The sequence below is a fragment of the Opisthorchis viverrini genome, assembly GCF_000715545.1.
Source record: "Opisthorchis viverrini unplaced genomic scaffold opera_v5_561, whole genome shotgun sequence".
In the NCBI taxonomy this organism is placed as follows: Eukaryota; Metazoa; Platyhelminthes; class Trematoda; order Opisthorchiida; family Opisthorchiidae; genus Opisthorchis; species Opisthorchis viverrini.
The window spans coordinates 19,977-44,897 of NW_008752214.1; the positions used below are offsets into that span (position 1 = coordinate 19,977).

The following is a 24,921-nucleotide window of genomic DNA, read 5'->3' on the forward strand; positions in this document are numbered from 1 at the left end:
TTGAACGACGCAGAGCAATCACCGAGTATAGCAGTTATCTTTGCCCAGTGAATTTGCATGGCTTAATCAGAAACAACGCGGTTTATTGAGGGCTCCTCTGTGATCTTTGTCATGACCGCACAGGCCACGATGGACTGCATATGTGTGCCTGCAAGAATGGGTTTCATCAAAATCTGTTGGGACGGATTCGGTTGGTAAGAAGGACGGATAAATTAATATCTGCGTGTAATGTAAACAAATAACTTGGAAAAGACTAGTATATATGAAGCTGAGCGCCGTACATCCGGAGTCCATATTCGGCAGGAAATTCTATCATGGACGCTCACATTCAGTTATTATGAATTCACTCATGTTTACATGTTCCAACTGAAATCATGAATGTTTTGCCGTCAGTTACCTGCGAGGCGTAGCAAATGACGAATTACGCTTCGAGGCTGAATAGAAGACAGTTAAATAAACCATGTTGTCAGCGCTGAGCAGCTTTTGTTCAAGCCACCTGACTCTATGAAATCAACGGTAAACCAAATCAAGGTCTGAATGCCCGGCGGCTGCGAAAAACGCTAAGCAGTGAAAAGTGACTGTGATGACGCCCGAAACCCCTCAAACACCAGATAATCAGGAACTCGGAGAATGACGAATGACGCTCGAGATTCAGTAGGACCAGTATTTGAAGAACGCTTTTTATACAGGCAAGAATAATCGATCAAAATAGGATTTTCAGTAAAACAATCTGAAAAAGACGAACCGGCAGTTCGTACTCTTGATCGTTGTTTGGGCTGAGCGCCTTACAGTACAGGTCGGCTCCTCTCAACATGACCGTTGGACCTCACTGAATACTGGTAGCGACCGATCAGCAATAATGGTTCCATGTGAGCTTATATTTCTCCTGCGCGACATGTTAACTTATTTGGATGGTCTATACCTCGTATTCTTCAGTGAAGGTGTTCAGCGGCTAGCGAACAGCTGGACATATAGAATGCACAAACATTGGAGCAACAGCTGATTACTAGCCAACTGTCATTAGGTTTTTAAGAGGAAAAACGTTTGTCGTGGGAAATGTATAGTGGCATAAGTCCGGTATCCGTCGCATCTGATACTGAAAAAGGGCTGTTGTTTTCTTTAATTGATCGGGCTGCACTCCTCCAGCCCAACTCAATCGGTGGCATCATGTGGACTGGGACCCGCTGTGAACAAGAGAGAGCATTGAATGTCACTGGTGAGGCCAGCAAGCCGCACTGGATAAGGCCCCATTAAGGCTGAATGGACTTCCGCAGAATTCGAGTTTACGTAAGCAATCTACGCGGAAGATGGTTTAACGCGTGTCCTCTTGTGCGGTAATAGATGATGTAGTTTGCTCCATCCTGACGAGTCGCAGTATTAGAGGATATGATTGGTTGTGCTTCAAGCAGGTAAAACAGAGATATCCTTCCCTTCATGCTCTAACCTACGGGATAGCCTTCGCTGTCACCAACGTATAACGTGTGGCGAGCCATACGTATTAGAATACTCAAGACGTTTGACGCAACGACATTATTGTGCGCAAGAAAAAATTCCACACTCCCATGTAGGTGATCAGTGCCGCTACTGGATGTGTGAATAACGCCAGAGGCTGCCTTCTTGTAAGGAATAGAGGCTGTCCAGGGACAGCTCTCAAAGAACTCATTTCGTCGGTTACTGCTGAAGTTCCCTGGTCGGCCACTTCAGTTTCGGTAATTTTCTAGATGCAAAATTAACTTCGGGTTTCTGTTGCTAATCAAATTTTTTATTGATTTTTTTATTCTATGGAAAACTTCCGCTAAAAAACCGATGGGTAATAGCTGGACATTCCAGGATTTACGCTGCTAGCCTCAGTGGAATTTGGCGAGCACCAACATGAGAGTATATGAAGAGGACCAGAAATAGGATTCGCCGGTAAAACAGATTGGACTGAAGGAGTGTGAAAATCGTTATTAACAGGGAGAAATTTCATTATTGGTAGGCAGCGTTATTGGTGAACTTGCTGCTGAGGTTATACACCTCCAAATCAGGAAAGAATTTGTCCAGGGTCCACGGTGTATAAATCAAGTTAGTTACTGTGATAGACTATTCGTAAACACCCGAATGAGTGTAGCACGAGGTCGCAAGCCCAGATATTCGAGGTCATCTTATCTACCAATGAAATCCGGTACAACAAGCACATCGTGCGTAAATGATAAAAATACAAGCCGCAAACCATGATTTCTGCAAATAACTGTTGCACTAGTTTATGCAAGCTCAAATACAGTGTGGAAAGAATGGCAGAGTGATTTTAGTTAACGAGATCATCTGTTACCTCAGCTGTTCAAAGTGTTTTGGTAAAGTGTCCCAAAGGTGTCAGGCCTGACAGGTCTATAAATGTTGCTGCGCCCACAAAAATGTTCTTACGAGGTATCCCTTCTTAGGGTAAATGCATCCCGTGGATTGCAACCTGACCAAGAGTTTGAGTGAAACCGTTTAAAAAGCTGTTGGAGTAGTCGAAGGAAGTGGTTTTCTTGTATACCAATCCGCAAATTTGTTAAATTTGGGAAATTTATATATTTCGTAAAACTATACCCACTGAAGATTTACCAGTTACTGGTCATCCGAACTGATTTTCAATCTGCCAGAACAAGTGGAATGCCCAGATTGAATCTCAGAATTGTGAGACATCGTAGAACGCGATGGTGGCAGGATGTTCTGCAAGTACCTCAGACCAGTGTGTGACGAAATGTCCCGGGATGACAACTATCGTGCCACGTGTTTTAATGGATTCATCAATGATCAACATACAGAAACTGAGATAAGTGTACCGCAGGAAGAGCATTTCGCGGGAAGATTTTCAGGAATTCTTCCCCTTGAATGCGTCGTCGATGAAAAGCTGCTGCAAATGCAAGCGAAACACGAAAAAATTAGACAGAATTCGCCGGTTTCTAATTTGTTGGTGTTATTTGAAACACATTTGAAAATTGAATAAACATCCTTTCGTTATGCTTTGGTTGTTCCGCCGAAAACACTCATATTCGTACTGAATATCTAGCTATACGTTTACTAAAACATGTCATCTGGAAATGAGGTTGAGGGTGTTTAGTAAATTCAAAGAACCCCGACATTCTAGGAGTTTTGAGGCTCCTGGTTGCCGTTGTTGGTCACATATTTCGCCATGGGAAATAACGTGGACACGTCAAGGATCAGTTTTGCTGAGCCACATTAACCCAGTTTATGGAATTCACTGAATTTACTGACCGGAATGTCCGTGGTTCGAACCCAACTTCCGCCACTCGACTTCCCCTGTCTAGGCTTGGGCAACCTGGCAGTATTCAAGCCCTCGTGCTTCATTTGGGTAGCATGGCATTTAGGCACCGAAAGGGTACTGAGCGATTTATTTTATTTTTTATGGAAGGAAAGAGTCGTCAACATTAGTACATATTTAGTAATGTAATTCCACATGGTTCAAACAGAATAAAATGTGCTGCTTCATGATTACATGCGGCGAAAGACAAACAATAATCCCCCAAATGAACTAATCGACTCATTGAACGATTTCGTTTATTTCGCAGCTGCATATTCCCTGACATAACGTCGACGGAGTAACCCAGTTTCTGGATAAAAATTTAAAGACAAAATCCGACTCCTAACCATTTTTCGGAGTAAACTAGATGATCACTTTGACAACAATAGGTTCCGATTGCACGGCCGCTTCACTGGTAAAGTCACGTGTATGGCGAATTAGAAAACAATGTTGCTGTTACGGTTCTATTTACCTAGATTCGGTTTTGTGGTTAAATCTCTCCGTGAGTAGTCAGTCCACGACATTGCAGGCAAACTCCTATAGGTCTGTTCAGGTTCTTTAGTAAACGGCGCGCCTCGAAATCGGTTTGAAACAAATGTCAAGTCAAAGGTTCCCTTCATTTGGTTAAGCCAATTTATTCTTCGAAAATTCCTGGACTGATTTTCTAATCCTATCCTTAGAGTGGATCCTGTGCTCCCTTCCCCTCAAATGACATGCAAGCGGTCTCGATAACGAAAAATCCTTGTGATGCGTGCTCCGCATTAGTTCTGTTTACGTAAATCATTCAGTCAAAGTCTCACCTAGCCTCCTTAAATATGGAGTAGACTTGAAAATGATCGCACGCCTGGAGGCTTTGACCCACGTAGGAAATGAATATTATAAACAGTTGATTGAAAGTATCGTTACAAATCAGGGTACTCACCCTGCAAGCCTCGCCAGGCGGTTGGTTTGTGTGAAGACATTTTCGCTCTGTTTAAGCCGTGAGCGACTGTGATTATTAGCAAAACCGTGGTAAAAATGACGTTTATTTGTTTGTGAAACAAATATGTTCGACGGAAGATTTTATTTCGTGTCCTTTCAGAGAAGGTGAACAGCTGTTAAACTGTGGTACAGCAACTGAGTTAGGAGGCTCATAGATGAATCCACGCTGCCCTGCTTGGCTTAATGCGAACTAGGCAACTTGGAATAGTCGATTGCGAATGAACTTGCTAGCTCCGAAAACATATTTCATTGAGAAAAACTCCATTTATTTATTTATTTATGTTTCAATTTTCTTGCAAAGCGGATACTTTGTAAACGTCGTGCGGGAACGTGCCCGAAGATCAAGCGTCATTATCCAACTATTACGTTTAATAATATAAAATAATATACAATAATAGTAATGATAATAATAATGATATAGTAATCCAAAGTAATTTTTTTCGGATTTTGGCAGATGTAAGATGGCTTCTTTTCAGTCTCTCTGAGGTTTCTAAAATTTCCGTGTTGGATCCGAGTGACGTGTCACCATTCAAGCTTTACCTATTGTTGATTTGAATAGCTTTTCATGAATAGCCTTTCATTTATTAGGAAACGCCGGCAGGCTAAATTTCTTCAGACCTCTCCTCATTATATTTTGTTACGTTGCTCGTAACTGCGAGCATAAGTGGAATGCGCTCAAATTCTACACACTCCAACGGTAGCGCATTCACTCCGACCTTCCTCAGTGCTCAGGGTTTAGAGTCGGGAATCTTGCATACGTTGCTTTCAATTATTTCATAGTAAGGATTCTTGGCCCGATTTGACAACATTTCATTTTATGGTCTGGCCGAGACAATGTGCAGATACCTGTGCGCCCACAATGAGGTGGCGCGCAGACCACGGGTGTCTCCTTCTCTGAACATCATTGCTGAAATACTAGCTATCCACCAAGCATGACTGGTCGTTGGCTTGTTCGCTGAGCTGGACAATTCGATTGCAAAAGTTTTTCCAGGTGTCGAGGTGGCGCAACCAACAACCTTCTGCGTAGCACTAAGCTTTTATAATGATGATGATAACTGATGACGTCATTTCCACTGATAATGAAACGATGGCAAACAAAACGCCCGGAAAAGCGATCAAGCAAATGACCACGTACGTTGCCTGAGCTACCAACATTATCCTCTTTAGAAAACTGGGCTTGACTAATTTCGCGTTCCTATTCTGTATTCTCGTAGCCCAGCAAATGACGTTTCTGACTAATAGAAAACCCGCAGTTTAGTTACATCAATTCCTCCATAATCTCTACCGACCCCCAATGGGTTCAACAACACAGTAAAAAAAATTGATCACAGAGACATTACATTCTCCAAACCACTTCTATAATGAGGATATCTTTTACCTCACACAAGTTTTCTCTTAAAGTTATTGGAATAATAATTTGTTAGGTTTGCGCACATACGCTTTTGTGATTGAGCGCCAGAAGAATGCTGTTTAGAATTTTCAGATTGTTACACTTGAATAAGTCTGCCCGGATTCCCCTCGTCCAACCCGGTCGCGGAAATCGACACATGCCCCCATATGCACCAACTTGCTTGGGAATATTACCGACTCCCAACGGGACGTGTGAGGTAATTCAAAACGCAAACTGCAGCGCGGGCCCCGCGGATGCTGCAAAGCATTTTCAATACACAAACGAATTCGTGTGGGCGTAATCCCGTGGAAATTTCAAAAATAACGGAGAGATATAATCCGTAAGCTCTCTAGTCCTCCGGTTGGAGCAGAACAAATTCGAAACTAGCCAGATCAAGATGAGGAAATTTGCTTAAAGCAAAACTCCTCACGATGCCTTCTTGGTTGAACACGGAAGTCGCACGGGCATTATTCTCTACAAATGATCAGCGACTCATAGCTGCCTGGGTGAAAAAAACATTTTTCACTGCCAGCGTGCAGTGTAACCATAGAACGATTACAACAAATGAATATTCGCAAAAATCATCCTTCGTTTGACCACCGAACTGCTAGCTGTTTAGTTGCTTTTTTATAGTTATAACCCCTCCCGAGAAATTGCCATTGCTTGGCACTCTCCTTAGAAGTTTTCTCCGCGTCAGTGAGTTATTTATCTAAATTATCACCAGCGGTAACACAGGGCACGTGAAACTTTGCGCATTATTCATAGGACATTTGTAACTTGTAAATGGTCCTGCAGCGGTATTTATTGCATTGTCATCCTGGGAACATGCAAAGGCAAGGAAGTAACCTTAATAAAGCTTAAACTTGACAGCTGATAATTAATCAGGCTGCGAATTGCAAACAACAGAGTGGCCAGTCATTTTAGCCTGCATGTTAAGGTGGGTAGAATGTTCTCAACTGCGTCTCCACCATTCAAGCTGTCACAATCTTAGAGTGTGCACTGAAGAATGGCGACGGGTTTACGCTTCTGCGTGGGGTGCTTTGTCTTGTGAGTTATTGGTCTCGTGAGGCTGGGCGATTTCATGGGATACTATTTTATTCTGTGCCCTGACTAACCAAACGCCAAAACGTTTGAACTTGGCCCTGCTGCTCGCCAATTCTGGACACTGCTACAGTGCGGGACAACTTTAAATGTTTTCCCAGGTGTTTTGCACTTCTGTGCATATATTTGGACAGAATTTATTTTTCTCGATGTAGTATTTTTCGTGGGAAAAAAGCAACGGTCATCCTGCGCACATTCATAGATGATGGACAAAGGGGTCCTACATTTTGATAGCTGCGTGCGCGTTTGTCCTCACCACGTTTTCCAGTTTTTGAACTCCTGCATTTATTGCGGCTAGAGACTTGAATTTATTTAACTCATTCCTATCCCCGACAGAAACGGACATCAGTTGAATTGGGATGAATATCAATGACATGCTCACGGAAGTGCGAATGAGAGCAGAAGTTTTCCAACTTATGGTATTTCAGAGTAATATCAACCCATTAAATTACAGCTAGTGTATCATGTTTCAGATCAAAAGAAATACACATGCATCGGATTATGAAAATCAAATAAATTAAAGATAACCACTTGACAAATGACCCATTGCAGAAAAAGTAGTAGAAATAGAGCGCTGTTGAATCAATCAGTGACGCCGGGCCAATCAAGACCACAGTCCAGTCACAATGGAAGAAGTGAAACTTTCAAATTGGAGGTACAAAATGTACAAACCTGATACGTTACAATAAGATGACGACGCAACACATATTACAAATTCACCAGTTACACAAACGCCAACATCGATTGGTCAACTTACAGGAATCATATACAGTTTAGAAGCTTCCTAAACTCAGAGGGAACACTAACGCTTATCCACGCGTCATCGTCAGAATATTATGTCAGTTGGTTGTAAAATGTTTCCACGGTGGCGGAATCGTGTAAGCGATATTCTTATTAAAGCAGTTTATTTTTATCATGTTTGCATAAAAGCAACACTTTTTTGGATTCCTTACGAGAAGCGTTGTCTTCAAAATATTTATGTTTGTTTAGAGACCCAGTGTAGCCTGTATCGGGTGAAAAAACATTCGTTGTTTGGGCAATATCAGATCACTTCATACTGACCACGCGGAAGCTGTCAGACGCAACCAGTTGTGTGTGGACCACGGTTCGTTAAGCCTTCTTTGACACAGCTAGTTATTTCTCCAAAGTGAACATCCGCTGACTAAATGGGAAACTTTCTTACAAAATGGCATCACAGTTTTTGTGTCGATTATGCTAGAAATTTCCATGTTCGCATCCCAATAAACAAAAGTACGAAATGTACAAATTAAAACCTACAGTTATCATTATACCACCTATAAGACATTAGTAGCTCGCAAAGCAACACGTTTGAGGAAACGCCACAGAAGGAAATGGTCAAAAAGTTAATGACGCAGTGCGATTTCCTGAGTAAAGGATTTGTGGCACTATGTCAGATAAACGTGAGAGGTAATCACACTGCCAATCACTGGCTTAAATTCCAACGGTTGTGCTCAGAAGTTGGTCGGAATGTCGTCACCTCGAATTTCACTGAGTTGCGCAATATACACCCAGGTAATGATTATTGAAGGAAATAAAGTGAACATTGCTTGAAGCTTTTGGATATAGGGCGCCAACACTCGTGAAAGAATAACTTCGGTCGTAGTGGCTCAGGGGCCCTGAATACTTCTCAATTAAAACCAGCAAAGTTTTATAGCAATTTCCTGCGGCACTCAAATTGGCTGAATTGAAACATTGAGCACCAAAGCAATGTGTACTTTCCCAACTATGGTCTCCGCCTGTTTGGAAGTTGTGGGGCATCACTATGTAATTTTTATCCTGTTCACATTACACTTATCATTAGAACAGCAAGCGTTCGGGCGCCCTTTGCTTTGGGGCAACGAATTTTTGCACACTGTTGACAGTTCTCGGAGCGATTGACTCCAGTCATTGTTCGCTTGACTCTGGATGACAAAAGAAATTGTGTGTATTTCATGTCAAAGAGTAACGTCCACATTCTAGAACCAAAAACGTTTCAGTCGCGCTAACCATATTTCAACATATAAACGTTAGGACCGCAGCATGCCACGAACGCGTTTTGAATTGGAATAAGTATGAACAATCTCCCACATGGTGTTTTGCTCTGGTGAGAATCTTGCCGACCAGAGATCTGACCACTGACACCGAAACAGATTTGCTTGGACAAAAACTGGTTTTTACTGACTGTATAGACTCGTGGTTTAAATGACGTATCGACAAACAGTCGTGCTGGAAGACATTGGATATGGACGACATCCTGCGCAGGGTCGCTCTGCTCATAAGTGTTCTCACTGCAAATTTGGGCATTGGTGAAAATTGTGAGCTGATCTTCGCATGAACTTCGCTTATTTTTCAATCGTCCCATAATTTGGTGCACAATATAATCCTTTGGCTACTTTCTATATGAAAGTTTCGAAAAGCTCAAATCGCACTCCCTATTTCTATTAGCAGGCACCTACTCCTGAGATACGTCACTGCAGTTTGTGCTGTGTCTTTGACCCGTATAGCGTGGTTATTATTTAGTAGGTGCATTAGAACATCCCATCGAATTCTAAGCTCCTGCTAGTAAGTCCCTTATTATACCTATTGCCATTAAAATCTTGACACCAACGGTTCTTGTGTTCAACAATTTGAGATTTATTTTATGAATACCCTTGTTACCGAAACAGATACGCTATTGAGGTACCTGGTTGGGAATCTGGATGTGGGCTTCCAGGGGCATATGAGATAAACAACTGAACACCCGGGGCGGTGTGAGTCGTCAGTAGCACGGGATACTATTACGTAGAATTCATGTAGGTTCCAGGTTTCGGCATAGAGCAAATTGATTTCAATATGTAAGGGGAGCGAAAACAAGCAATGACAATCCCACGAGAGAAGCGTTGCGTTAAATATGCAGCAGATAAGCTTCTCTTGTGTTTGTGGCACAATACAACCAAACAGGAAACTGTAATATCTGGCTGCTCTTCTAACTCCAGTGGCTTGTGCCGGAAGAGAACCACGCGATATGGGTACACAAGAGTTTTATTCTAAAAAAGCGAGCCCAAAAGTTACAACGGCCTACCATTGTTAAGAGGGCATTTTCTAACTTTATACGAGGTGTTATGTGAACAACTTCAACCTCGATCACGCTTGTGTGAAACGAATGGATGCTAATCGCATTAGGTAGTGCTTCTGTGGTGCCGGAACACTCACCGGCTATCGCTGAATCAATTGAATGTCTGATTACTCTAGATGTATGTCGGTAGTCGTATTGAGTTTTTGACGAAATTCGTGGGGTCTCAGTAGGTATCGGGTATTCCGGGGTCACTTTTAGGAATCTGACTTTCCTGCTAGTACCAAAATGCCGTCTTTTCAACCCTAACCAGTTGAACATCTCTCCGTCGAGTCGGCCGTTTGGAGTGCGCAAATCTAGACTACTTATAAACTCAAGCATAGACTTTTGTGATCTGGGGTTTGATTCCTCCTCAGCTCCACTGTGAAGCTTAACGCCCACTTCGTAATCAAAGCAAGATAAAGGTATTGAACCACCGGTGTGCCCCATGGAGCAAAATGCAATGGTGGCTAGAGATGTTCAATGTGTTCTGCATGGAGGATCACCTCAAACTTTGCTGGGTCAAGCAAGCAAAAATCATTGTGGGTTTGAAAGCTTCAAAGGCTTCTGAGGATTGCAGCTACTAATCGACTCAATCAATACCAAGACAAACGTCCTCTGGCCGCAAGTCTGTGCGCATGGAGAGGAACATAGACGACTCCGACAGTTGCCATATGACGTGCTGCGATTTAGAGTGAGTTTCGCTGACTTTCCATCCAGCGAAATGCAGTTGAACTATTAGACCGCTGGTCCGTACATGAATACGTATCGAGAAGCACCGGAGTAGTTAGGCTGCGAAAGTAGCCTCAATTTCGTTACAGAAGCCCTGCCCCTTTTTGTAATTGGATAGTGATAAACCACTCAATTTGGCTGTCAGTGGGGATGTTGAGCAAACACGAGAAATGTATCTACACGTATATAGGTAATAACCCCCAACGTATCTCTTTAGATGCCGATGAATATGATCCCCTGGAGACAGCAAGGACCAGTTGTACAGCCGCGACATCCACACCTCGATCAGACAGTACGACCCATCTACAGATGAACTCATGAAATGAGCCTGAGTTTCCCGTATTTTTGTGTCAGTATCCCAAATGCTCAGAAAGATTTCTGTTCTCCAGTCAGCTATGTTTACACTTCCTAACACATTCGGACCTGAGGCCATACAAATGTGATTTATGTCAATTGTGTTTCAAGCGGCTGCAAAGTAAGGAAAACCACTGGGATGAGTTGCAGTCTAGTGGACTCTTGAGAACCTTCAAGTATTCAGGGCTTTTGAAACGGAAAATCCTTGCATGTCAGATTTTTGGGAAACGCTTACGTTCGCAATCTGCACTAGTTTAGCACGCTTGCGTGCATACAGGGGAGAGACTGTATGCTTTTCAGTTGTGCAAGTGCACTTTTAAATTTCTTTCGAATTTGAGACTCCATTCAAAGCGGCGTGAGCGGTGTCCCAAGCACATAAGTCAACAGTCCACTCACGTATAAATAAATCACGATAAATAACCATACTATGATTGTTTTGGACTTCAACACCTGTTGGCACTTTTTGTTGTTATAAAGATATTTGCACTCGGGCTGTCCGATATTTGATGAGATATGAGGTATTGACGCATACTTGTGTGAGGGCTCACGGTCGGTTATTCAGTACGTTAGAACAAGACAGTATACATCGCAATATATGAGCTATCTATCGGGAAATACAATATCAGTATTATACGGAGTACTTACTCAACATGCAAATTAATATTACTTGTTTCTTTTGGTAGGGGGAACTTTTCGTGACTGGATGAAATAAGCTGTCGAATGATATGGTGAGCGTGAGAACTGTCAGAGTTTTGTGGGCCTTTCTGAATGACTTTCTTTGGTCAAAGACCCTAGCGACATCATATGGAGAAAACTGATTCAAGGATAAATCGTCAACTGTCCAATGTAAGGAGAACCAATGATTCCTCGAATTGGGCTGTTCTGTTTACCTACCAGGAATAAATTTCCGGTTGATTTTACGCAGATTTCTAGGGTAAGCCCTCTCCAGGCTACACGAATCAAAGAATAGATATAAATATTACCCTCCGGGAAACCAGCACTCGCCAGGAGGGAAAATATGGCAACAATATTAGGATATTGAAAATTATTGGTTCATCGCGCCTGAATCGTTCTGAAGTGACGGAAAAATATTTTGAACATTTAGCGTGCGATTCATTCAGGCAGTAAAAAGTAGAATGAGCGCGATCGCTTTATCAGACCATGATTTTGTAACTCTGATTATCATCTTGCCAGACTGTGTTTTTAACCCTAAATTGTGTGAATCACTACATAAAACCATCGTGAGGAAGATGGCCGGATACTAAGTTGCGACAAGCGGCCAGATTAACCGTGGGCAACGTTCGATAGAGCATGACAATCACTATATTAAAGGGCTAAGTTTAGGGCACCAAGTTCTAACGGACTCACAGTACACATACGAAAGTGTGTGAGAATATTTCTAACGATGGGCGTTGAATATGCCCTTGATAAGCTGCGGTCAATTGATGGAGTTGGGCATACCGAAAATTTTGGCCGTTCCACGTTTTTTTTATGCACAGCGACATATTAGTCCTTGGTCGTAAAAATCGAGTCACCAACATGGTACATATCCCGTAAAATGCAGAGTCTATTGATTGGCTTAGTATTCAATTTATCTACCACTTGCGACAGTTACTTGAGTCAAGTCCTTTTTTCTGTCGATTTGTAAATATTTGCACAACAAGATGAAGTACTGACTTACCCTCTTAATAAGGGGACACTGTTTACAGTGCTTCATGTTACAAGTTTACTTGAGACGTTGACCGTTGAAATGTGCTTTCTCGGAGTGGGACAATCTTTCGATGGCTTGGCTTTACCCACAAATTCCTCAAGAAATGTCCAAGTAGTTAACCAGTCAGCCGAACTCAATGGCTTGGCGTAGTTTAGCGTAAGTTCGGGCCATATGCTAAATTTCCAAAAGCACAAAACAATTCTGGTGTTCGTTGGCTTGTTCGCTGAGCTGGGTAATTTGATTGCAAACGTTTCATCACCAATCGAGGTGACAACATCAGTGCTTTATTGTGGAGCGTAGTAGTGCGTAGCGCTCCACAATAACGTTCCACAATAACGCACTGATGATGTCACCTCGATTGGTGATGAAACGTTTGCAATCAAATTGCCCAGCTCAGCGAACAAGCCAACGACCACCATCTACGATACCTGAGCTACAAACACTTTCCTCTATGCGAAACAATTCTACTTGTTTACGTGTAAAGTTGTGTCTACCTTCCCCGCAGATGGCAATTCAATTATCTGTTTGCCTACTACCTTGTCCGTTTTGTGCATATATTTCAGAACGAGGTGAATTTTCACTCGAACTTATCTTCGAAATGCATTTCTCTGGTTTTAAAGAAACTATGTTACACACCCTGAACTTAACGCTCTTTCCCACAATTAATAGGCGTTTTGTGGAGTGCTCAGTAAAATATCCCTACCTGGTCAACGTGCAGTCACACTTATTACGCACCAGGCAATTTGCAGAAGTATAAATACTCGTGTTTGCATATTTGTCGGAGGGCTGCTGGATTTTTGGTAATGTCTTTGCCATCAGTCTATAAGCAGTTGATAGCGACGATGCTCCCACAAGATGCGAAACATACGAAACACTGTGTGGTGCGTGCCATGAGCGGAAAACATGCTTAGCGAATATATTCGTACTAAACTAATTAAAAGACTGCATTCGCGGTTAACCGGTCAGAATTTCAGGCGTGTGTGCTTAATCTTTGCGGAAGGGCGCACGGAATAATTTTGAATGTAATGCAAATAGATGCATAAACTGGCAGATCCAGTCAACAAGATCCGCCATTTTACGAACTATCTAATATTTAAATAGGTGGATTCTTATTCCATTTTGATTTGGACCCTAGAAAACCGGTTCGGTCCTTGATAACTAGGTAGGTTTTTGACGAAGCTGGGATTCTTGCGCCCAGTGAGTGGCGCATTCGTCGGCTGCTGTGCTTGATGTGGTCCGGTTTGGAGGCGGGGTTATTTAACTGAATCGCCGTTACTTCTACATAAGCCTACGAATTGAACTGTTCCGAAGAATAGGTGTCATGTCGGAGATGAGCTGGAGGAAAACCTATTAACACACTCGAACTCCTTCGTCCGGAAGCATGTTAAATCGCATGGTAAAGCAATCTTCTCAGTATTTTTTGCAGGTGTCAAGAATTCGAAACAGCAGATTGATTTCCAAGAGAAAACATATTTACCAGGCTCAATTGCAATCACCGTTAGAACTCATCAAGCAACTCGCAAAAGTAAAATTAATCATGTTTGTATATTTACAAAAGGGCGGTTCGAATTTTCGGCAAAATATCCACCAAAGAATCCAAAGCATCTGTATAAAATTACCGAAATATCTTATATCGCCATTTCTCTTCGAGTAGTTGGCAGGCACGATACCTTATCAGATATGCTTGATGTTCAACCGAAAAGCCATCACTCAAAGTACTAGTCAATACGTGATTTCGCGGTGCCTGCTCAGTTACTCAGAAAAGTTCTGCAGGGTACCATTTATGCTGAGCCTACTCGCAATGCTTTTCAGCTGCTCGTTGCCCAACAGTTAAACGTTCAAACGGCGGTCAGATCCTCGTTTGATTTGATAACCCTGAGGTGTGGAAGATGCCAAGAATAGATACTTCTAAACCAGGTTGATTTTATGTAGACATTATCTTTACTGAATAACTAAACTCCCGACGTTGCCACTTCTGGCAACCTGCAATTGCCCTCCTCAATAAGGGCGACGATGTATTTGATAAAGACTTTGACAGTTGAATTTTCCATTATCAGGTGTAAATAATTCAAGTGAATCACACAAGTGTTCAGTTAACGTGCTTGTCTGTTTCTTCTATTCATACGTCACCTCCGGGGGATAGATCGTGGAAAAGCAAAATAGTCGTAAAGCGGCCCCAGCGGAGGACACTCGCACACTCCATGGTGCGCCCTTCAAACGCCAATACGAAACGGTACCATTATATCCTATTACTGTCTCCCAGCCCAGTTTATCTGGTCACAATTTCTAACGCGCCAACCAAAGAGAAGGTGCGGTATGAAAGCAAAATTTTCAGCTTAAATAAATACACTAAAAATTCTCCTAGGGTTTAAAATCTGACCAATAAAGTGGAAAAGTAAATATCGAACGAAGGGGATTAGTTGAGTAACACACATTCATTGGCCATATAGTGAGTTATAACATTCGGAAATAAGAAAATCGTAAACAGAGTGCGCAACATGCTCAAAATCTACCGCATTAGAAAGTTTGCCGAGGTTTAAAGGAAGCCAATTCAATTTTTTCCAAACGGTATTCTTCCGGATACCATCCACGCAAATAGCATACGTTTTGGACAGTCGGCCAGGATTTTCACGTGTGTTTCAGACATTGAACGTACACTCGTTCTCAAATGGTTCGATTTTTTTCGATGTAAGAAATTTTTCCATAGCAACGTGCACATGTGCCGTGTTTATTATTATTATTGTTATTATTATTTTATATTTATTTGTGCCAAAACGTTGTTTGCCATGTATGTTTTACCGTGCACGCTTAGTGCTGCCAAGTCAACGTAGTGGGGATTTTCGTCAGAGGCTTGCTTCCTTAGAAAGCGTGTGGACATAACACTACCCGAAAGCGTTCATAGTCTCGCCAAATCTATGATTTACGTAGGAAATATTAAAGTGTATTCGGTTATCTCACTGGAGGTTCGCAAATAACCTCGGGGCTGAGGTAAAAATGTCTCATGATTTGACACTTGCTGTTTGCGTTTGACTGACCTGATTTCTGCAGGAGTTTGACTTGAGATGAATCCCGTCATCTCACGCTCACCTCATTTGAAATGGCAGATATAGATATTTGCGTCACTCATGATGTCCAGTAGGTTTGTCCTACCAGCGTATACACTTTGGACTTGCAATTTTTGAAAACTGTAGTACTACTTTGTCTTCAATTGCGAACAAAATCGTTGCAAATACCAGAACGTTCGGCGTACATTTCGACCCATGATCAACAACGGCTGATTGGCAGAATGAACGGATCCAAGTAAGACAATGGACCCACTCTTGATTCAACCACCCAAACTGCACCAGATGTATGGCTTTTGCCTGGTTGTTTCAGGGGACTCCTCAGAATGCACTTTCTCAATCTCGTGAAAGCATTGCTTCACTTGTCTCCAGGCTTACGGAATGCTCATAAGGTTTCATCACCCGGATATAACCTGCCCCACAAATGTTCAATCACAATGAAAAGACCAATATATTCACTGCATCCTATCTGCAGTTAGCCTGCGAGCAACATGGCTGGATTTATTCAAAAGTTATTCAACGCAGCCCATTTATGGACCAGATCATTTAGTTACCACAGAGGTAAGGAATTTCGGATGCCAGAAGTAACCTGGATGGCATATTAATGATACTTTTGCACTATGCACTTTTGGCTTTTACGAAGTGTGTTGAAAGCATAATGGGATAAAGACACGTCACACTCCGCTGCCACAGGATCATCGTTCGGGAAACCTCATCATGATTTGCAATTGTACGTCTTTCTGGATATGGCTTATTTCTTACAAGAAACTGCATTTTCCCATCCAGCCAAACCTGACTTGTAACATATCAAGTATGCTGAGAACCATGAAGGTTAGTGGTAAAATTGTTGCCCCCGTGGTCATCCGCATTGATTGGAACATGAAAACGCAACATAGTTTAGCTAAAAGACAATGGATCATTTAGTCGCGTTGATACTTCCTTTGATGGCTATAAGAGATGGTCATACTGATTAGGCAGGTATTGAAAATTCCTAATCACCACAGTTGTTGCTGCAAAAACTCAACATGGCTGTTTGTAAGGGACGTAGCTGGCTATAAGAGATGGTCATACTGATTAGGCAAGTACTGAAAATTCCTAAACACCACAGTTGTTGCTGCAAAAATTCAACAGGGCTGTTTGTAAGGGACGTAGCTCGCTTCAAGCAGTGTCCAGGATGAAAAAGCAACAATTTTTTGTATGCTGTATAAATGTATATGGATTTGTGCTGTTTCTAGAGAAACTATATGTAACTCAGCTTCGCAAAAGAACGCTGGATGTGTTTGTCGGCTTGATTTTCTGCGATGTTCTTAATTCTGAGTACAAATTTGCAAACCACCGAGAATGCGTTTGAACAATCAGTCGAATCACTCAACTCAAAAGAGAATACAACACAGTGCCTTATTTACCGCTGCTCGCTCTATGTTTCTGCAGCTGTTCAACAGCGATTTTAATTCTTAAGCCACCTGATTAGATAACCGATTAAATGAACACGATTTTCTTGCAATTCAGGGATTTGATTAAGAGATGCAACAACTGCATAATCCACTTCGTCCTACGTCGCCTTTTCAGCTAGTTTAAGAAGTTTTCATTGCGTACAAACATGTGGATAATTTGTGACTAATCCAATTGTATTCCGATACACTTGCATCTGTACCTGCATAAATATATGGAAGTTTACTAAACCGCATCTCATTCAAGTTAGCTGACTGGAACGTTTATGAAACCAAATGGGACTGAATGTATCATTTTATATATTATGCGGCAGTATCCAACATATGTAACCCCGTGAATCCCAAGCTTAAAGCTGAGTTTTAAAGGCGCCAAACACCAGTTCACTTTCCCTACTGCGAAATAGTGGCGCGAAAACACGTCGTCACCTATGTGACGAAGGGCGATTCCTTAATTTTATACACTCTGGGTAATGTGAATAATCTGCCGGAAGAGTGGCCGTACCTCCGCGTAGCAGAATCGCGTAATTTCCTTTCATTGAAACATCAAATGCCGAAAATCTACTCTGAACATCTACGCTCGCCCACCAAAGAAAAACATCTTGCAGCAATCTTATTCGAGTTCGCCACAGAGGGACTATAGTTAAGTTCCCAAAACGGCTTTTTTACAAGGGACATTCTACTGCTAGCAGCGTATTCAGTTGCTTGGTAACCTCCTCTCTCCTATTCAGATGCCGATCAATCTTAAAAATTGAGCATTTTATGCACTTGTTGTGCTTATTCCTCTGCTAGAAGATGTAATATTCAGACGATTCTCCATTTTGGCATATGTTTCAAAAGAAAAATCGTAACAGAGTCATGCGTACAAATCATACGATGAGGACCCAAAACGGTTGGTTAACAGGAGATATTTTGCTGCTAACGGCGTGTTGGTTTCCATTCATAACGACTTCTTTAGTTGCCAAAAATTTTGAACAGACAAGACATGGGTTTAGCGTGTGTCACATCCAAACGTCATTCATAACTTCCGGAATTTTCAGACGGCACACGCCAGGTTTCAACCATCATTTTCACTTTCCTAGATCTGCAGCAAGAACAGCCGCATCGAAAAAATAATTACAAAATCGGCTGCACCGGTTTTACATTACCTTCGCTCTTGGGAAATAGTTTTGTCTTTGCGGCAACGCAGACGGTTTTTTTTGGATTTTCACTTCTTGCTTTATAGTAATAGCAACAAAGAAAAGGAAAACCAGATAATATTCGCATATTTTCTAGCTAATCGGTAGTGCACTGTCATGCTTAGACACAGAACTAATGACCGGGGGACACCAATTAATCCAGGAAACTTGCTATCTTACAAGTCAGCGTCGGCTGCATGCAGTTGCTTGAATGGGAAAAAGCGTAAACAAGATAGACGTATAAATGCAAACCATACCCAAACACATCGTGTGATAGTGGGCTACATGGGCGCCGGAAATACACGAATATACCGTTTCGACCAAAGTGGGCGTAAGATGTCAAGTTTCATCTCAGGTCAGACTGCCGTAGACTTCAGAGCTATTTAAATGTCAATCGATAAAATAGAAAAATGCCTAATCCTCGATCTCGTTTGCGATTCTGCTATGAATTTATTGGATTGTTTTAGCATAAATAAATGGACGAATAATTATTATCAAAAGTCTACATAGATAAATTATAGCAGATATGGATTCTAAGAAGAACGGATAATGGAATATGTGTCCACATTCCTTTGAACTAGTTTCTAGTTCAGAATACTATTCCCAACCATCTGAGAACGAGTATACCTTTGATGTTCAAGACACGCGCAACTCCAGGCCACCCGTTTACAACTTCTGCTATTGCATTGAAGGGTATCCTGAATGATATTGATTGGACAAGCCTGCAGCAACGTTGTTTGCAATGGCATTATGCGAACCCCGCGAAGCGCTATAAAGCTGTAAATTGCGAGTATGATGTGCATTCTGTGTACGAGTCTTTTATTCACAAAGGTCATCACTGTCCACATGGTCATTGGAAAAAAGTGTGAGAGGGCGTTGGAAAATGTCGCTGATTTTTACGCACCCATTTTTAAGTCCCCAAATCTCTTTATTCCGTTTGCGGAATCCATTTTGTGTGCGCCGATCAAGACATTGTATTCGGTTCTTCGTCAGTTCGAAAATTGACACGTGTTCAATTGAAATCATGAGGGCACTTTTCGCAAGATAACTCTGTCGCAGGCAGAATCAATCGGATGTATATTTATATAGAGTGAGAGTAACATTTATGTCCACATCCACTGATTGTTTCTAAGGAACATGCCAAAGTAGTTTGAAATATACCTAATTCATCCCGTACAATCTGTAAATAGCAATTAAGAGGTTGTATAAATTTGAAGATATTTTCATTTGGAGATCGGAGAACTAACGATCTCATTAAACGATTTGGTAATCCCTGATAATTCGGGGGTCAGTATCGTTGAAGCGCGGCGCACCCTGGGATGACTTGGAATACTTAAGCAGTTTTCCCGCGGGTTATCATTTTCAATCCCTCGCGAAACATCCGCATGTATTGGATAATAAACTGAAAACTGAATTTCGCGGAGGTAGCGGTTTTGCGGATGACTTAGTGATGAAAATCCTTCCACTCACATGGCGTAGTCTCCCTTGAACACCAACGCATGTTGCTGGTGCACTAGTGCACGTTTTACAGAGCAACGCCGCCTAAAACATCGTCATTACCATGTTGTCCTCAGAGCCCCATAATGTCAACTTCACCCGAATAACATTACAGGTAGTTAGACTATGAGTTACCTATGTGAGGATAATAACCTTGCCAGATATTCAGAAGTCTATGAGGAATAGCACAGTGCTGGAGTGCCCGGTGTGTATATTGGAGCAGCATTGGGATTTGTGGATTTCTGATGGACATTTTGACTGATGTCTTACATAAATCCTATCCATGGAAAACTTGGTAATAAAGATTATCGACCCGCATATCAAAGTATGCATTTATGATTTACCGTCTTGCGTGGACATTGTTTTGCCACTGGAATATTCGAACAAACACTGATTTTATAAAGAGAAATACCAGGTCAATGTTGTCTTGACTACGAAATTACCGACGTGGTTGACGGAGCTAATGTGGCGGCTGACACTTTGTTGCTTCTTTGAAAGTGGCTGTATATATTCTCAGGTTTCTCCCAGCGTTTCTGGACGCTTGGATTGAAATGCTCGGATTAGACGTGGCTTTGTTTGTGCTGCTTCATTCCGTCTGTCGATACCACCCCTGCAAAGTTTATTGTGACCATCAAAAAATATCTACTGAGATTCTCGGTACTAGTTTGGGAAACCAAACCTAATCGTTTAGCCAGACAGCAGCCTGACGGCTAGTGATAACCTATCGCCCGAATTAGTTGGAAGCATTGTCCCGTGCAACTGCCATTGACGAACCTGCCGGTCAACTCACTGTTATGACCGTGCTGTTTTGAAAGACCCAGAAGTTACTGAAAAGCACACCTCGCAATCTTTCCTATTGGAAATCAGTTGGTTATCAGCCGTCTGCGCTGCTGAGGGCTAGCGAACTTAATTGAAAGCACCTTGATGTTCCACCAAAGGAAAGTACATCTATGAGTTATTTGATTGGTTTTATAAATGCTTTTCAAGTGAAAACGAATGAAGCTTAGTGAGCTTATTGAGTGGCCTTATGGAAGGTAGCTTACACAACATTGGGCCAACTAAACAGCAGGTTAAATTAGAAACAGCTTGGATAAGCATGTCAGGGGAAACAGATGAAACGGACTGATAGCTTTGAAAATGTCCCACTGAATCCTGTAATGATTTCCATCCTGCAAGTGACTAATGTCATTTATTACCAACATGGGGGTTTATAAATGAGGAATGTAGATCTTTTTCGGGGACAGCCACTCACAAATCACGTTTGATGCTCAGCGACACAGAAATAAAGATAATTCTTGAAGCGGGTCGTATGATTAGTCCGGTGGTTTGTAGATACTTGGTTTCGGACGCACTCAGAAAAAGTATTTAATCCCTGGAGACACATGTTTAGTCCGGTGGTTTGTAGATACTTGGTTTCGGACGCACTCAGGCAGACACATGTATATGCTCAACTGTTACTTCGATTTATCTACACGTATTGATGTTTTCTTTTAATTTTAGATGCCGAACAATACGAGACCCTGCGGCACTCAGCCGCCTTCGCTGGCTCCACGCATCATTCGGAGACCGTGAATCATGAACACGCTGTAAAAACAGAGAAGGCAGAGTGCAGTGAACTGCCGTAGCAGTGTCCTAAATGCCGTAAAGTGTTTGAATACAAAAGTTGGCTTAATCGGCACACGTCGCTTTATTCGGATTAGAAGCCATACACTTGTGATTTCTGTGGATTAAAATTCAAAGCACCTCAAACGCAGAGGGCTCATCCGACAGAAAAACAGTTCGACAGAGCGGCAACCATAGAACGCACAGGAATCTCCAAATCGAATTGGAAAATGTATTTATGTCACTAATGCGGTAAAATATTGAGAAATCAAACCGTGTTGGATGAACATGCTGGCGTCCACACGGGGAACGGACGATAAGCATGTGATATGTGCAAAAAGACATATACGAATCCTCCGAGCTTGACGAGGCATAACGGACAATTTCGCCGAGAATCCAGGGAAGTACTGCCAGCCAGTGTCTTTTATCAAATGTGGCGTTGATTTTCCGAATGTACAACAAACACATTAAACGCCCATCAACCAAAACGCACAACAGTGGCTAACACTGATATCAGTTTTTTCGCCGATCGCGATTAAGACCTTGATGAGGACAATGAGGACGAGGAGGAGAATGCGGATGATGATGACGATGACGGTGATGATGGTGATGATGGTGACGGTGATGAGGATAACGACGTCGGTGATGGTGATATGTGACGGCAGCAGATTGGTTGTGTTTGGTCGTTCGCTGAATGTCAGATGCTAGTTACCGTTCAGATCATGAACCTACTAGACATGGGCGCTAAGCAGAATGAAGTGATACGCACTGCCATTTTACATAATGAAAACATGAGAAAAATATCGACAATTCTTGTGGGCTTGCACTTGTAATAATATTTCAACTAGAAAACTTAAGCTTTGGAACATGGTAAAGTTCATCTCACAGGTGAAGGACTGCTTTCGGAAGTTCAGGTTAACTCAATGTTTAAGACTGAACACATTGGCTGACAGTCATTCAGTAGACAATCCACAATTCTTGCAACATTTTTCTTCCTTTATCAGAGTTCTTGGTTAGGCCTGCTCCATTAGAACGACACACGCCATGATTTTCGGTAGGAAAACATCTGCCAATAAACCTATTTTCAGCTGCTATTGCCCACAATTCATGAAACCGGGCATTAGCACACATATTGTGGCCCAGAAAATCGCTTGGTTTTTGATAATTTGCAGGTTTCACTCCTCCTGGTAGTAGGCGCTCTCGACCCGGCGGTATAGACTGGCCCCCGGAAACTCTAGCTAGGTGTTTGTGGACCGTTGAGGCGTTGAGCGTTCATACACGTCACTTGGACGAGTTATGAATTTCAGCTTTCGTAAATCTGTACAATGGTGTCTGAGGGTGTTTATGGCTTTCTTCAGATGTATTTGTCAGGGAGCACGTCCAGTTAAGCACCTGTGTTCCACTTGGCTCCGGACCGCCGGCGTTAGGTAAGCGGATCAGCGGGCCATCTCCTCGACCATATAGTGCTCACTGGATTACCACGGCCAATGTTGTGACCGAAGATGGCCTCTACGATTTTGGCAACCCAAATATGAAGAATGATTCCATTCAAGTTTTCATTCATTTGCGGATAGTCCAGTAAATCTTTAAAAAAAGCCGGAATTCATTTTTGAAAATGTCTGATAATGTGGTTCATGAGGGATGTCTGAAATTACACGAAGGAACTTCAAAAGTAACCCACCACCTGTCTGAGTGGTAAGCACGGTCAACACGTAGGTACACATTTAACGTCCACACACCCCAGTTTAAAATTAGAAGGCATTTGTGTGAATTATAGAAACGGACGTTATTTATTCGAAGCCCTTAAATCGCAAGTTCCTAAAATCCATTTTTGTTACTAATCTTGGGACGCTGCCAGATATAATGCTGTTGATCGATGTCACTCGCGTTCTCGTTGTCAGTCTCTCTCCAGTTTGCCTGAAAGAATGCTTGTGATGTGGTCTCGCATGCTGACTATGGCATCGAAATAGGTCAGACTAGGCCCGGAATCAATTTTGTGTGGGAACTGTTCGGAAGAGGGCCCTGGACAATCATGATTGAATTGTTGTTACCTGAGCAAACGACGGAGTATTATAAAGGAAACACTATTTTTAGACAGTCTGTTTTGTCTTATATCTTTGTCACTGTATACTAAATCTAGCGTTATTATTTTTATTCCTGTGGCACATACTCCAGGTAAAGTGAATTATTGGGTAACCAGACCACTATGTATCATCCAGTAAATCACTCACTGAGGGACGTCACGATGGTAGATGTGTGGATCGGCAGTAGCTGTCGACATTTTCCTCCAGAACAAAATAATCCATCATTCACAAAAGGCACACGGATATCCATAGGCGGAGTTAGTCGCTTGTTACGTGGTGGTATTCGGTCGGTTTCAAGAGCATTGAACCATGATTCAAAACTGGTTATTTCGACGCAATCTAAATGAGAGTATTGTGTTACCAGCTCACAGGCATTCACTCTATCACTTGGAGGTTTTTTGGGTAGCTTGTCGGAAATCCAGAACACGTGTATAATCGAAAGTCTGCTCTGAAGTCAACATTTCGTGCGACAGGAATTATGCGTTATGAAAGTGATTTTTATCAAATGCAATTTGTCCATTCAGTGTTATACACTAACCAATTTCGGACCCTCATAAGATGGTTTTCAACCTGCTGGCAGGTTAGACAACTACACTAGGGTGGATGGCGTCCGATGATGGCTGATATCATGAGAAATATTTGGAAGCTTTGTTGGATGTTCTTTATTATATGCCCAATATTTGAGAATCATTGTCAACCAGTTACATATTTACTGCGAATCACCACCGATGTGCATCTCACGAACTCCAGGCAGTTTGACCCGGACCCATGATGGCCCGGACAGCTGTTTTGGCACTCAACCGTTTGACTGGTCGTCTATATGATTGGCTCTCGCTGCCGCAGGAACTAGCGACACGATTACGGATAATGGGACAGGAAACTAATACTCCCTCATGCCACGTTATTTGTGGATAACAGAATATCCGTTTTCTTATTGAAATTCTCCTGTCGATCTTCCCTGGATAGTCACGGATTATCACACAGTCGTAAACTGCTACTGCAAAGCAGTTCAACAACCTCTGTGATAAACCAACTTCCATTGGATCTAGAAGGAGTTGCAAGATAACGATATGCTATTCGCATTTCCCAGTCAGTGATATTCACTTTAAAAACGTTCCCCCTTTGTTTATCGCTTGCATATCAACGATTTCTAGTTACTTTCTTAAGGTCGGCCCCAGCTGCTGAGCATTTCGGCATTTCTCCGATGTACCATGTCGATTGGGAAGCCGATTCCCGACCGTCTTGAATTGTTAAGGCGTTCGCATTTCGGTCGCCAACAAAAAACTGGAACCATCCATTGACATTGAAGGCTTCGGATGGGCAGAGCACAGACGATGTCACTCCATTTGGTGATGTACCGTTTGCAGTCCAACTGCCAAGTTCCCCAAACAGAACAACAACCAT

The 24,921-nt window shown here is 42.2% G+C and overlaps 1 protein-coding gene across 1 annotated transcript; it reads right to left on the reverse strand.

Moving 5' to 3' along the window:
- Positions 1–389: 389 nt before the first annotated feature.
- T265_11696 (hypothetical protein) lies at positions 390–24,921 on the reverse strand (the record flags this gene model as incomplete). The annotated part of the gene is made up of 2 exons (XM_009178416.1): positions 390–434; positions 24,676–24,921. 2 exons carry the CDS (start codon positions 24,919–24,921, stop codon positions 390–392), a joined length of 291 nt encoding a protein of 96 aa, XP_009176680.1.